General features: G+C 31.1%; 1 protein-coding gene across 3 annotated transcripts in view; it reads left to right on the top strand.

Moving 5' to 3' along the window:
• The first annotated feature begins 142 nt into the window (after positions 1-142).
• LOC139490779 (inositol polyphosphate 5-phosphatase OCRL-like) overlaps positions 143-14,257 on the top strand; it is a 51,426-nt gene continuing 37,311 nt past the window's right edge. For 2 of the 3 annotated variants that reach the window (XM_071277770.1, XM_071277771.1), the window contains exons 1-5: positions 146-556; positions 2,473-2,558; positions 8,494-8,594; positions 9,481-9,507; positions 9,965-10,072. In XM_071277770.1, the coding sequence (XP_071133871.1) occupies positions 494-556; positions 2,473-2,558; positions 8,494-8,594; positions 9,481-9,507; positions 9,965-10,072 (385 nt within the window). In that variant the 5' untranslated portion in view covers positions 146-493. Of the gene's footprint in view, positions 557-2,472; positions 2,559-8,493; positions 8,595-9,480; positions 9,508-9,964; positions 10,073-14,257 lie in introns of all 3 variants that reach the window. The other variant, XM_071277769.1, reaches the window with a different exon arrangement.

The following is a 14,257-nucleotide window of genomic DNA, read 5'->3' on the forward strand; positions in this document are numbered from 1 at the left end:
ATCTCATTATTCCACTTTAGATAATAATTTGTTGAACGAAAAAAATCATATTAGGATAAAAATATTTAACATTGAATCGATTTGATTATGTTTGATAAATTCACATTTAAAGTTCGAAACCAATTCTGGCAAAATCTTCAAAGTCACTTCCGTTTTCAAAATTTGGCAGACGGTTTTGCTTTTAAAGCTAAAAATATCAGAATTTTGATTTGTTTACCTAGAGGACTATTTGAAACTTTATCTGAAGAAAAAGAGCTGAATATTTATAGTTACACATCAAGGTTTATACCGAAACTTGTAGTTTAAACAGTCTATTTTATTCCCCAAGCTTAAAGTTTAAACGTTTTATATTATAGATCTTTATAGACAGGTACCATGAAGTTCTTGACAACAACATACATGTAGTAGTTTAAACACATTTATTTGTCTATGGCATGCCTATACAAAAAGTGAAGCAAATCTATGTTATAGATGATTGTTTGGTAGAAGAAAGATGTCAATGAGCAACAAGCAAATTGAGGAAAAGTTCCTGCAAAAAGAGGAGAAATGCATAATAATATCCTTTTATAGTAAACCTTAATTAGTATTTGGAATCATCTTAATTCCCTTAAATTATGAAATCTTATGTCCTTCAAGTGGCTTTTGTAGAGTATGTCATATGTTGGCCTTTTTAACAGGGCACATGCTACAAAGTGATTGGGAAGAAGTTGCTTTTCCTTCCTTCGTTTTGTTTTTCTTGCGCACATTTACAGGACATATAAAAGTATGTCCTTGACTGTCATTCAGTCTGCCTGTCTGTCTCTCGTCAACATGTCGGACATTTAACTCAAAAACACTTAAACCAATATACATGAAACTTTGCAGTAGTGAACCGTTTAAATCTATTTGACGTGAGCTCACTTTCGTTTTTTTATACGAATTTCAGATTTACCATTTCTGAGTTTTTGGGGGTTTCTTCATTTAAAAAGGGGAGATATTCCAGTTTTAGGACAATAACTCAAAATCAATTTCACAATTTGCAAGAAACTTTGGTGAATTGTTTATTTCTATCGACATGAGATCCCTGTTGATTTTTATAAATTTAAGATTATACGTTTTCGATTTTTGAGGTTAAATTCACGTTTTTAAAAATTATTTTAATATTAAGAAACAGTAAATTTCACCAACAGAATAGTCTTCCTCATTTTTGTCATTGAAGTTTGTTTAATAAAAGATAATTTCTTTTACATTTGTACCTTAAAAAAAATAAAAAACTTTAAATTGTCATGTCAGTGTGAGATGTTGCAACAGTGGAAGGTCACAGATTTCAGACCACTGCTAATTTGAACCCCTGAATTTTCATACAAATCTGAGATAAATCAAACTTGTTTGTATCATATCATTCACTTGGCTCAAGTTGAATTGTTTGTTGCTTGTTTATAAAGACACTCCAACATGTCCAAGAGGAGTCTTGTCTGATTGACTATTTATCTTATTTATGTAGGTTTCAATTATTTCAAGTTACAAACATACACTGACATTTTGATGACAATTTTTTCCTTGAAAACATTACTGAAAGTGTTCAGGTCAATTTTTGCCTTTATCATTTATAACGATGATTGACATGATTGCAGATTATTTTACTTTTATAAATGATTTCTAATGAATAAAACAATGAAGCTTTACTTTTAAAAAGTCTTTTGTTCATTTCTGGAATATATACAATCAGGTCTGTGGATGAAATTGGTATTGACTCTTGAGTTAGAAAATTATCTAGTTAGTGAAAACAAAATTATTTTTCACGCTACATTTTAAAATGTTTTACAGTCATATTTATTTCTTCTTTAATGAATTTACTGTCTATTATTTATTTTATTTTATGCGTATGGTTTTAAAATGTTTCAAATTTTAAGCAATGAATGTATAAATTCAAGGACATCCATTGCAACAGAATTGATACTTAAATTTCTGTTTACAGCTAATTTCCTAATGCATGTAAAGCAAAACTTTGGTCATGTTGGTTGGCTTGCTTGCTTTGTTGTATAATTATTTATACAAGCTTTGTTAATCAATATATATAGGCAATAAAAAAAGCCGCATACATGTAGTTTAACCTGTATATATAATATTTGAATTTAATTGGGTGTTATCCTAATGACTGTACAATATAAAAACAAAGCAAGCAATCTAACTCAAGTCTTGCTCTACATGCTGTAGGAAATTAGCTGGAAATATTATTGTAAGTTTTCTTCAATTAATATCTTCATACATCTTTTAAAGACCCTATGGGGTGTTATTGTACATGTATATCTTGATTTAAATTTAAGTGCTTAGTTTTATGCAAGATATATTTTGTTTATGTTATAGAATTATGTTCTTAAAAGACGGTTTTGTACATGCATAACATGTTTGTAAATATATGGGCACAACTATGTTTGTGTGATTATTGACATAGTACCATACATTTGACATTTTATGCCTTAACTTCAATACTGCATCCCTGGAAAGATGTTAGATACATTTTCACATGCAACTGTCCAGTTGTACATAGCACTGGTAGCAAGACAAGATGATCATGGGTAAGTCATACCAAGTTTTGTAATAATACGTGAGATGTATCATGTATATAATAGAAGAAGTCCTTGCACTAACTATGAACATCAGTGTATCAGTATGCTCAGACTAAAGTATCAAGAACATGAAGAAGTTTAAAGACATCATAAACAGTATGAAAAAAACACAATGTGCAATGCCAAAATAAAAGTTCATGGTATCTACAGGATGTAAGTCTATGACAGTTATGTTAGCAAATTATATGGTTTAGTTTTGTTTATTTCAGGGATCACTGTCGACTTAATATGAATCACATGTATATAAATATTGCTGAATTTTGTCAAGCCTGCGACCTATTGTCCCAGAAAGCTAACTTCTTAAAAGCTATATTTTAGAAGGTGGAAGACCTGGATGCTTCATACTTTGTATATAAGATGCCTCATGTTACAAAGTTTCCGTTGGTCACATGTCCATTGTCCTTAACCTCATTTCCATGGTTCAGTGACTGCTCGAAAAAAAGATTTTTTGTGATGTTAATTTCTCTCTTATTATGAGTAATAGGATAACTTTATTTGGTATGTGCGTACCTTGCAAAGTCCTCATGCCTGGCAGAAAGTTTTCATTTGACCTCAATCTCTTTTCATGGATCAGTGAATAAGGTTAAGATTTGGTGGTCACGTCTATATCTCTGATTCTATAAGCAATAGGTCTAATATATTTGGTGTATGGAAGGTTTGTAAGGTGAACATGTCAAAAAATTAAATCACAAAAATACTGAACTCGGAGGAAAATTCAAAATGGAAAGTCCCTAATAAAATGGCAAAAATCAAATGATAAATCATACATCAAATGAATGTGACAACAACTGTCATATTCCTGACTTGGTAGAGGCATTTTTAAATGTAGAAAATGGTGGATTGAACCTGGTTTTATAGCGCTAAGCATCTCATTTGTGTGACAGTTGCATCAAATTCTATTATATTTACAAGATGCGTCAACAAAACAAACATAATAGGTAAAATAGTCTAAATAATGGTCCAGCAGTCATCACTGTGTCACAATCTCAAAACAAACTGGCAGGTATCATCTGAACTTGATCTCATTTTCATGGTTCAATTATTATAGTCAATTTTTGTGTTACAGTTTGGACGGTTTTTGGGGAAATATGGCTTCAAGCTGTCAATCCCCTATGCGGTTGAACAGAGTGACATCCCCTCACGTCATTCATTTTGTTTTTATGCTGTGGAAAACCCCCAACAAATCTTACTGAGATTGATGAGAAGGAGACACACAAACTAATAGATTGACTTTATACACTTTTTTACACATTTCCCCTCTGTTTCTCCCGAAATTATCGTATCTTGAGCTCTCTTTTACACCATTTACGTTTCTTTTCCAATCCATAAAAATCAGTATGACGAGATATTTTGAATGTATCCAACCTACATTATATTTTATAGTGACGTCATTGTTGGAATGCCACACTATCCAGAAGCAGGGATATCTTTCACTGGTTATTTAAATCATTCTCAGAGTTTGTGCACTAATTAAAAATTGCCCTTAATTGGTATTTGTTAAATTTAAACATAATTATGTTTGTTGTAAATGATTCAAACATCAACATGCAATACTTTAATTTGTAGGTCAACAACTTTCAAAGTAAACAAAGGCGATGGGGATACATGAGAGTGGGGAGAGAAAGATTTTTTTCATTTTTCTGTAAAATATGTTTTGAGTATCTTCCTCCAATTCAGGAGCACCTCAATTGATGAGTAATTATCCACTAAGATAAAAGCTAATGTATCTGAACACTTAAAATGTCAGAGATCGCAAAATCTTCTTTTTCCTGGTGGTCCTTGAAGAAAATCTGTAGGTCCTCACTATTAATTCTATTGAAAAATACTAAAATTGTGTCAGTCCTATGCCAAATTTTGGTGGTAAAATCCTCAGGACTGACACTTTTCGCCACTCTGAAATGTGACATTTAGTATACGATTAGTAGTCTTCCATTAAAACTAAATTTTGTGTACCAACATAATCATTGTACTTGGTAAAAAAAAAATAATTAAAAATGTTGCATTTTGTAGTTCAACCTATTTATTCATGAAATTTACAAATATTTCAAAATGTAGGATCTGGAAACAAGCTTCACACAGTTTACATCAATCATATTGTTTTTTTTTTTATTAATACCTGTATCCCTGTGATGAGAGTTGTAACTGGAAACTTTATCAATGGAAATTTAAAACTGAATAGATTTTTCAGTCCTAACTTTTTTAAGAAAAAAAATAAAAATCTTGGAGTACTGTCACAAAAAATGGAAAATGGCCCTAGCCTGCAGTTCAGTGGTACACAATTAAGATTTCCAAAAATATTGTAGTTGTTGTTAAATGACAGAATTCAGTTGAATTTTAGATAATTAACTATCAACTTTAATTTCAATAATCAATATTGTCAACCTTTCTACATGATCTAGCTGTTCTTTTTTTCATTCTTTATATGAAGACTATCAAAAGATACCCCCCCCCCCCCCCCCTCAAAAACAAAAATAGAACCAAGGGCCATCTTTCCCCTCAGAGCTATTCAGCTGTTTGATTGTTATACTGTATGCAATAAGTAAACTATATTTTGTGTATGGTATAATGGTAAGGTGTACTTGTCCAACTTGCAGATGGCATATGACCTTAAGGCTTGACCTCATTTTCGTTGTTCAATGGTCAAAGTTAAGTTTTTGAGTTTTGGTCTTTTTTTCTAATTCTTTATGCAATAGGTCTACTATATTTGTTGTTGGTAATATTTTATGATGTACATGTCAGTCTCGCAGGTTTTATTTGACCTTGCCCTCAATTTATAGTTTCTGAGAAACAGACTTAACCAAGAAAACTTAACACATTGACCAATGAACCATGCAAATGCTCAGTGTTAAGATTTTGTGTTTTGGTCTATTTTTCTTAAACTATAAGCAAAAGGTCAACAAAATTTGTTGAATGGAAGGATTGTAAGCTGTACATGTCTGCATGGCATGGTGCATCTGACCTTGACCTCATTTGCATGGTTCATTGGTCAATGTGTTAAGTTTTCTTGGTTAAGTCTCTTAGAAACTATAAGCAATGGGTCAACTATATTTAGTGTATTGAATGATAGCAAGGTGTACATGTATGTATGGTGTATGTGTAGATAACCTTGAACTTATTTTCTTGGATCATGTTAAGTTTATGTGATAGTTGTAGTAAAGCTTTATATTATATTTAGGACTATCAACATAATATCCAAGTCAAGAAGACCAGACATTTTAAGTGTACATGTCATGCATGTGTGCCATCTTGTTTTATATATCATTATAATGCTGTTTTGGTTATTTAGAATTTTGATTGATACATTGGAAGTGATGTTAACCTTGAGGTAGTCAAGGGAGAAAAGTGAATGTACTTATTCAGCTAATCCTCTTGAAGTTTGTAAAAATTAGCATTATTATAATTAACCATAGTAATTGTCAATGAAATAACACTTAATTTATTAGTTAATACATCTGCAAAGTAGAGACAATTAAAAATTCTATAAGAGCAGAGAAGTCCTGAGAAATCCTGAGAAATTCAAGAAAAGGAGAAACAAAATTCCCTTATTATAAACATTCACTGTAACTTAAATATATATAAAGAAGAAGGCCGTAATGGCCGAAACGTATGGGAATTTGTGTTATAGTTTTTATTATACAATCATTCAGAGACTTTACATATATATATATATACAACTCGTCTAAACATCAACCCAACAATGTTAGATCTGTAAATTTGCTTTTGCAAATTTTTGGTTCTTCCCTCGCCGGGATTCGAACCCATGCTACTGTGATATCGTGACACCAAATCGCCTGCACTGCAGCCATCCCGCTAGACCACACGACCACCTGGGCTCTCAAAAAAAGAGCTTTCGCTGGCCGTGTGTTACCTTTCCACGTCAGTTTTAATCTAGATGTTTAGACGAGTTGTATATACATTATGTACACAGCCATGTATCACCATCATTGATGGCGATCCGATGGATACATCTGTTGTAGAGTTGTCACTGACTCAGACGTACTTATATATATATATATATATATATATATATATACTGTACCGGTGTCAATGAGACAGCACCTACCCAGTAACACAAATAACAGAAAGACAGAGGCGAATATTTATTCAGTCTATATATGTGTTCCAGACCATATGAGTATTTGGACCGTACGCGTACGGTCCGGACCGTATACGTATACTCATACGGTCCGACCATACGCTTACGGTCAGACCGTATGAGTATACGCGTACGGTCCAGTACGATCTGACCATACAGTCATGTTATTCGATCATATGGGTTAAATTGAAACAATCTTTATTTTTAGTTTTACAAATTGTTATTGATAATTTGTTACAATTAGATAGATAAAATGAACAAACAAACAATTGAAATTAGGTATTTGTTTGCTTGTATATCTGAATCCTATTTTGGTACTCTCGCCCAAGGTGACACAATTCAAGTAACGTAATATTTTTAGCATTTTCATGTATGCAGTTCATGCATGTTCTTTTGCATTTGCATTTTTTGGTAAAGTTGCTAAATATTCTAAAACAATTGAACTCCCACTTTATGTTTTTCTACCGATATCTTCAATTTCAGCGTTCATAATACAATTAATGTACTACTGATCGACATGCTTAATACAAGAGAGATTAGCATATTGAATTAGCGTGAATTAAAAACAAGTTTAAATATAAAGTTTTTGTTTCAATTACAATTCAACTTTTTATATTAATTTGATAGTTAAGTTATGTTGATCTACTATATGCATTTGTATCTAATAAACTTGACCAACTTTTTAATATTAGTCAGACCGTACGCGTACGGTCCAAATACTCATACGGTCTGGAACATATGTAAACAAGCAAACAAACAACAAACAAATATTTTATTTGCCAATCATGGCGGCCAAAATGAGCGGAATAATTACAGTACAAATTTCAAACATAATGTAAAGTAAATTAAAAATAGGTTGAACAAAGTACATAATATGATTGATTTTGATTTAATTGATATACATGTACATGTAGATGATGGAGATAATTATAGGTATGAAATTAGTTAACACTTCAGTTGTAATCATGGTAAAGGCTTGAGGTAAATTTATATGATTTTCTGGTTTAACTGGTCAAGGTTATAAGAATATTTATTGGAAAAAAATAATGTTATGAATTGATATTCAGATTGAATGGTGTCTTTAGTGACAAAGTGTTTCCCACTGTGTGTGTATTGATCTTTTATCCTACACTTACTATAGTAATTATAAGCCAGCTGTTGATTATTATGTGTTGCTAGATGTTTTTGTTTACATTTTAAGGTAAAATGTATTTTAGGCATACTTTTTAACATATTAATTTACAAGAAAATAAAAAAGACCAACAGTGAAATACACAATATTTAAAATAAGTTTGTACTAAAAGAAGAAATTTACAATTAGACTGTAAAACTACTACAACTTCAAGTTGTACTACAAGTGATTTATTTTGGTGTCACTTATCAAATTATTGGGGAAAAAAATGGAAAATCCCCTTAAATGGTGTTATAATTTGAAACCACATCTTTAAAATCACTTAAATAATTGATTTTAAAAATTAAGTTTTATACACTGTTAAGTGGATTTTAATATTTTCTTGATTTCCCCCTCCTTCCTAATCTGTTTACAGCTCTAAAAAGGATTACATGTACACATAAAATATATCATACAGAGCTATTTAAGTTTCTTTTTCTAATTTTTAGATATCAATTAGTATCTTCTGTTACCAATATTTAAATAAAAAATAGACTTAAATATCAATTGATTGGTTGCAGGATATTTATTGTGAGATATGTATTCACCTGATTTAAATCAATTAAATGTACATGGTATTTCGTGGAAAATATTATATAGTGTTATTTGTTTTTCAGATTATTTATTTTTAGTGTGAATAAATTCCCAAATCCTTCTATAAATGACCTAGATATAGATAAAGTTGTACCTGTAGATGCAGACTTAAGGACAGTTTCAGGTAAAATGTATTTCAGAAATCATTGTCATTTTGAGATTGTATTATCAGATCGTGTTGTTCCCAACAATAGTATTCAATGCATGTGTAAAGAAATAATTGTCATTTTGAGATTGTTTTAAAAGATAAGTGTTCTACTCAACTACAATGTATATAGTGTTCACTACATGTATGTACAGAATGAAACAAAATACTGTAAATAAGAAAAAAAATCCCCCAAAACAGATATTAAGCTAAGCCTCATATTTGAAAGTTGTGTATTTACTTCTACTACATATAGTCATACTGTAAATTAAAAAAAAATAATTGCAAACTTGTTATTATTGCGAAATTGCTATAATTAGAATATGATAGGTTTACTTAGAAATGAAAGCCTGCACTTTGAATTTTTAGTTTTATGCAACATTTAATCATAGAATTGGAAAAGTTTATCTGAATTTTTATCAGTGGGGCAACAATCCCAATGATAAATGCATGCAGCACTCTATGAATTTAAGTTTATAGAGTACAACATGTTTTGTTTTCTTTCATGAAAGATTTAAAGGTATGTTGGCATTTTGAGTTATTAACAGTGAACATGATTGATATTATTTTAAGAGGCTAGCCGCTAGGTTATTCAAACTTACTTATCAAACTTACACTTCTAAAAGTGTCATTATTTCTTTTAAGCGTCACTAATGTTCTTCAACTATCAGCTACACAAACACATTTGTTTTCTGAATTTAGCAAGTTTTTAACTTTTGTTATATCTTTGAAAATAAACCACTTAAAATTGACTGATTGTCAAGCTGTTTTCTTTACAGGAAAGCTATTGTTTCAGATTTAACCATGAAAATTTAACTCCCTGATATAACATTTTGAATAATTGCATTGTTAATTTTTTTTTCAGAGGTTCCAGACATAAGCCAGAAGAAAGGTATGGTACAAATTTAGTTTGACTTTGATTTTCTATTATGACAGATGATTAAGTGTAAATTTGTTATCAAATTATCAGATTTTAATCTGCTGTGATAAAAATTGAAATGTGTATAATATCTCACTTAGATATAAAACACTAGAGCTGATTTACGGAAAAGAAGATCTCCTGCATTTAAGAAAAAAATATTGATATTATTCAAGACTTTCAAAATTATGTAAACTTTCTTGATATTAAATGAACCATTTCATATAATCTGGACACTTTAGTGCAGAAATGTCTCTTTTGCTGACAACATAAATATGTTAAACTTGACATATTTGACCATTTTTTTTTGCACATAGTTTTGTACCAAATAGATCTGATTAAAGCCTTTACTCAAAAGATGTTTTACATTGTACATGTTTACAACATACATTTTGCAGCAAATTATAATAATACAATTTTATTCTTTTAGATTTTTATGTCTTGCATTTGAAGTCTAAATTTATAAATGCCCAGCTTGTACTACCAGACCACACATCAACAGCAACATTTCTGGAAGAATTGACAAGAGCTCAATCAGGTAATGATTGGCATGGATTTGTCATTTTATATATCGATTTGTGGTAAAAATTTCAACCAAATTAGCCAATCGGATCAAGCATGCCAATCCATCAGCTAAAAATAAAGAATTGATTTAATGTGATCTAAAAATAAACCAAACAATCCAATCCAATGAAGCATGCCTATCCAACAGCTAAAACATAACAGTCACATGCTTATAAATGTAGGTTTATTGCTTTGAACAGGCATACTTATTTAGTGAATTTGAAATGATTTTTTTTTTAAAGTACATATCAACTTATTCCAGTTAAAAAAAAAGTAGACATATTTTATTGTAAATGACTTAAGACTTACATATACACACAACTTATTTTGTCATTACAGAATGCAAGACTTAAGTATGCTAGGGGGGGGGCATCTGTGTCCCTTTGGACACATTCACCATTTATTTTTATACGACCGCAAAATTTGAAAATTTTTTCGTCGTATATTGCTATCACGTTGGCGTCGTCGTCTGCATCGTCGTCGTCATCGTCGTCCGAATACTTTTAGTTTTCGCACTCTAACTTTAGTAAAAGTGAATGGAAATCTATGAAATTTTAACACAAGGTTTATGACCACAAAAGGAAGGTTGGTATTGATTTTGGGAGTTTTGGTCCCAACATTTTAGGAATTAGGGGCCAAAAAGGGCCCAAATAAGCATTTTCTTGGTTTTCGCACTATAACTTTAGTTTAGGTTAATAGAAATCTATGAAATTTTGACACAAGGTTTATGACCACAAAAGAACGGTTGGGATTGATTTTGGGAGTTTTGGTTTCAACAGTTTAGGAATTAGGGGCCAAAAAAGGGCCCAAATAAGCATTATTCTTGGTGTTCGCACAATAACTTTAGTTTAAGTAAATAGAAATCAATGAAATTTAAACACAATGTTAATGACTACAAAAGGAAGGTTGGTATTGATTTTGGGAGTTTAGGTCCCAACAGTTTAGGAATTAGGGGCCAAAAAGGGACCCAAATAAGCATTTTTCTTGGTTTTCGCACCATAACGTTAGTATAAGTAAATAGAAATCTATGAAATTTAAACACAAGGTTTATGACCATAAAAGGAAGGTTGGTATTGATTTTGGGAGTTTTGGTCCCAACAGAATAAGGGGCCCAAAGGGTCCAAAATTAAACTTTGTTTGATTTCATCCAAATTGAATAATTGGGGTTCTTTGATATGCCGAATCTAACTGTCATGACTGTGTATGTAGATTCTTAACTTTTGGTCCCGTTTTCAAATTGGTCTACAATAAGGTCCAAAGGGTCCAAAATTAAACTTAGTTTGATTTTGACAAAAAATGAATCAGTTAGGTTCTTTGATATGCTGAATCTAAAAATGTACTTAGATTCTTGATAATTGGCCCAGTTTTCAAGTTGGTCCAAATCGGGGTCCAAAATTAAACTTTGTTTGATTTCATCAAAAGTTGAATAAATGGGGTTCTTTGATATACCAAATCTAACTGTGTATGTAGATTCTTCATTTTTGGTCCTGTTTTCAAATTGGTCTACACTAAAGTCCAAAGGGTCCAAAATTAAACTTAGTCTGATTTTAACAAAAATTGAAATCTTGGGGTTCTTTGATATGCTGAATCCAAAAATGTACTTAGATTTTTTATTATGGGCCCAGTTTTCAAGTTGGTCCAAATCAGGATCTAAAATTATTATATTAAGTATTGTGCAATAGCAAGTCTTTTCAATTGCACAGCATTGCACAATGGCAAGAAATATCTAATTGCACAATATTGTGAAATAGCTAATTTTTTTTTAATTAGAGTTATCTTTCTTTGTCCAGAATAGTAAGCAAGAAATATCTAATTGCAAAATATTGTGCAATACCAAGAATTTTTTTTAATTGGAGTTATCTTTCTTTGTCCAGAATCAACTTAAATCTTTGTTATATACAATATACAATGTATATTCACTTTTTACTACCAACTGATAAATTAAAATAATCTTTACCATTCAGTGATAACAAGCAGTTTTTTTACATCTTAATATTTTATGATGTATTTAAATGAGTAGTTATTGTTGCAAACTCCTTTAGAAATTTTAATTGAGATTAGTTTTGGAATAAGGGAAAGGGGGATGTGATTAAAAAAATTGGGTTCAATTTTTCTCATTTGAAATTTCATAAATAAAAAAGAAAATTTCTTCAAACATTTTTTTGAGAGGATTCATATTCAACAGCATAGTGAATTGCTCTAAGAGAAAACAAAAATTTTAAGTTCATTAGAACACATTCATTCTGTGTCAGAAACCTATGCTGTGTCAACTATTTAATCACAATCCAAATTTAGAGCTGAATCCAGCTTGAATGTTGTGTCCATACTTGCCCCAACCGTTCAGGGTTCAACCCCTGCGGAGCATCTGGTTTTAGAAGTTACTATTAATTAATATTAAATTTAACCATGACTGTATGACATTTTATATCTTAATATTTTATGATGTATTTAAATGAGTAGTTATTGTTGCAAACTCCATTAGAAATTTTAATTGAGATTAGTTTTGGAATAAGGGAAAGGGGGATGTGATTAAAAAAATTGGGTTCAATTTTTCTCATTTGAAATTTCATAAATAAAAAAGAAAATTTCTTCAAACATTTTTTTGAGAGGATTCATATTCAACAGCATAGTGAATTGCTCTAAGAGAAAACAAAAATTTTAAGTTCATTAGAACACATTCATTCTGTGTCAGAAACCTATGCTGTGTCAACTATTTAATCACAATCCAAATTTAGAGCTGAATCCAGCTTGAATGTTGTGTCCATACTTGCCCCAACCGTTCAGGGTTCAACCCCTGCGGAGCATCTGGTTTTAGAAGTTACTATTAATTAATATTAAATTTAACCATGACTGTATGACATTTTATATCTTAATATTTTATGATGTATTTAAATGAGTAGTTTTTGTCGAGCCTGCAACTTTTGTTGCAGAAAGCTTGACATATGGATAATGATCCGGTGGCGGCGGCTATGGCGGCGGTGTTAGCTAACTTCTTAAAAGGTTTATATTTTAGAAGGTGAAAGACCTGGATGCTTCATACTTTGTATATAGATGCCTCATGTTATGAAGTTTCCGTCAGTCACATGTCCAATGTCCTTGACCTCATTTTCATGGTTCAGTGACCACTTGAAAAAAAAGTTCAGAATTTTTGTAATGTTGAATTCTCTCTTATTATAAGTAATAGGATAACTATATTTGGTATGTGCGTACCTTGCAAGGTCCTCATGCCCGTCAGACAGATTTCACTTGACCTCGACCTCATTTCATGGATCAGTGAACAAGGTTAAGTTTTGGTGGTCAAGTCCATATCTCAGATACTATAAGCAATAGGGCTAGTACATTTGGTGTATGGAAGGTGTACATGTCCAACTGGCAGATGTCATCTGACCTTGACCTCATTTTCATGGTTCAGTGGTTATAGTTAAGTTTTTGTGTTTTGATCTGTTTTTCTCATACTTTATGCAATATGTCTACTATATTTGTTGTATGGAATGATTGTAAGGTGTAGATGTCTAGCGGGCAGATGTCATCTGACCTTGACCTCATTTTCATGGTTCAGTGGTCAAAGTTAAGTTTTTAAGTTTTGGTCTTTTTATATATAATATTATATGCCAAAGGTCAACTGTATTTGGTGTATGGAAATATATTATGATCTATATGTCAGTCCCACAGGTTTTATTTGACCATGACCCCAATTGCACTGTTCATTGCACAGTGTTAAGTTTTTGTGTTTTGGTCTATTTTTCTTAAACTATAAGTAGTACTATATTTGTTGTATGGAAGCTTTGTTAGCTGTACATATCTGCCTGGCATGGTTCATCTGACCTTGACCTCATTGGTCTTTGTTAAGCTATCTTGGTTAATGTTAAGTTTATGTGACAGTTGTAATAAAGCTTTATACTTAGGACTATCAACATAATATCAATGATTAGTAAAGAAGGCGAGACATTTCAGTGTGTGCACTCTTGTTTGAATTGAGATCATTTTTGGAATACGGGAAAGGGGGAGGTGAAAAAAAAATTGGGGGGGGGGGTTCAATTTTTCTCATTTCAGATTACAGAAATTAAAAAGAATATTTCTTCAACATTAAGCATATTAAAATTTAAGACTTACATATACACACAATTTATTTTGTCATTACAGAATGCAAAACTTTTAA

Source organism: Mytilus edulis, chromosome 10, assembly GCF_963676685.1.
Source record: "Mytilus edulis chromosome 10, xbMytEdul2.2, whole genome shotgun sequence".
Taxonomy (NCBI): Eukaryota; Metazoa; Mollusca; class Bivalvia; order Mytilida; family Mytilidae; genus Mytilus; species Mytilus edulis.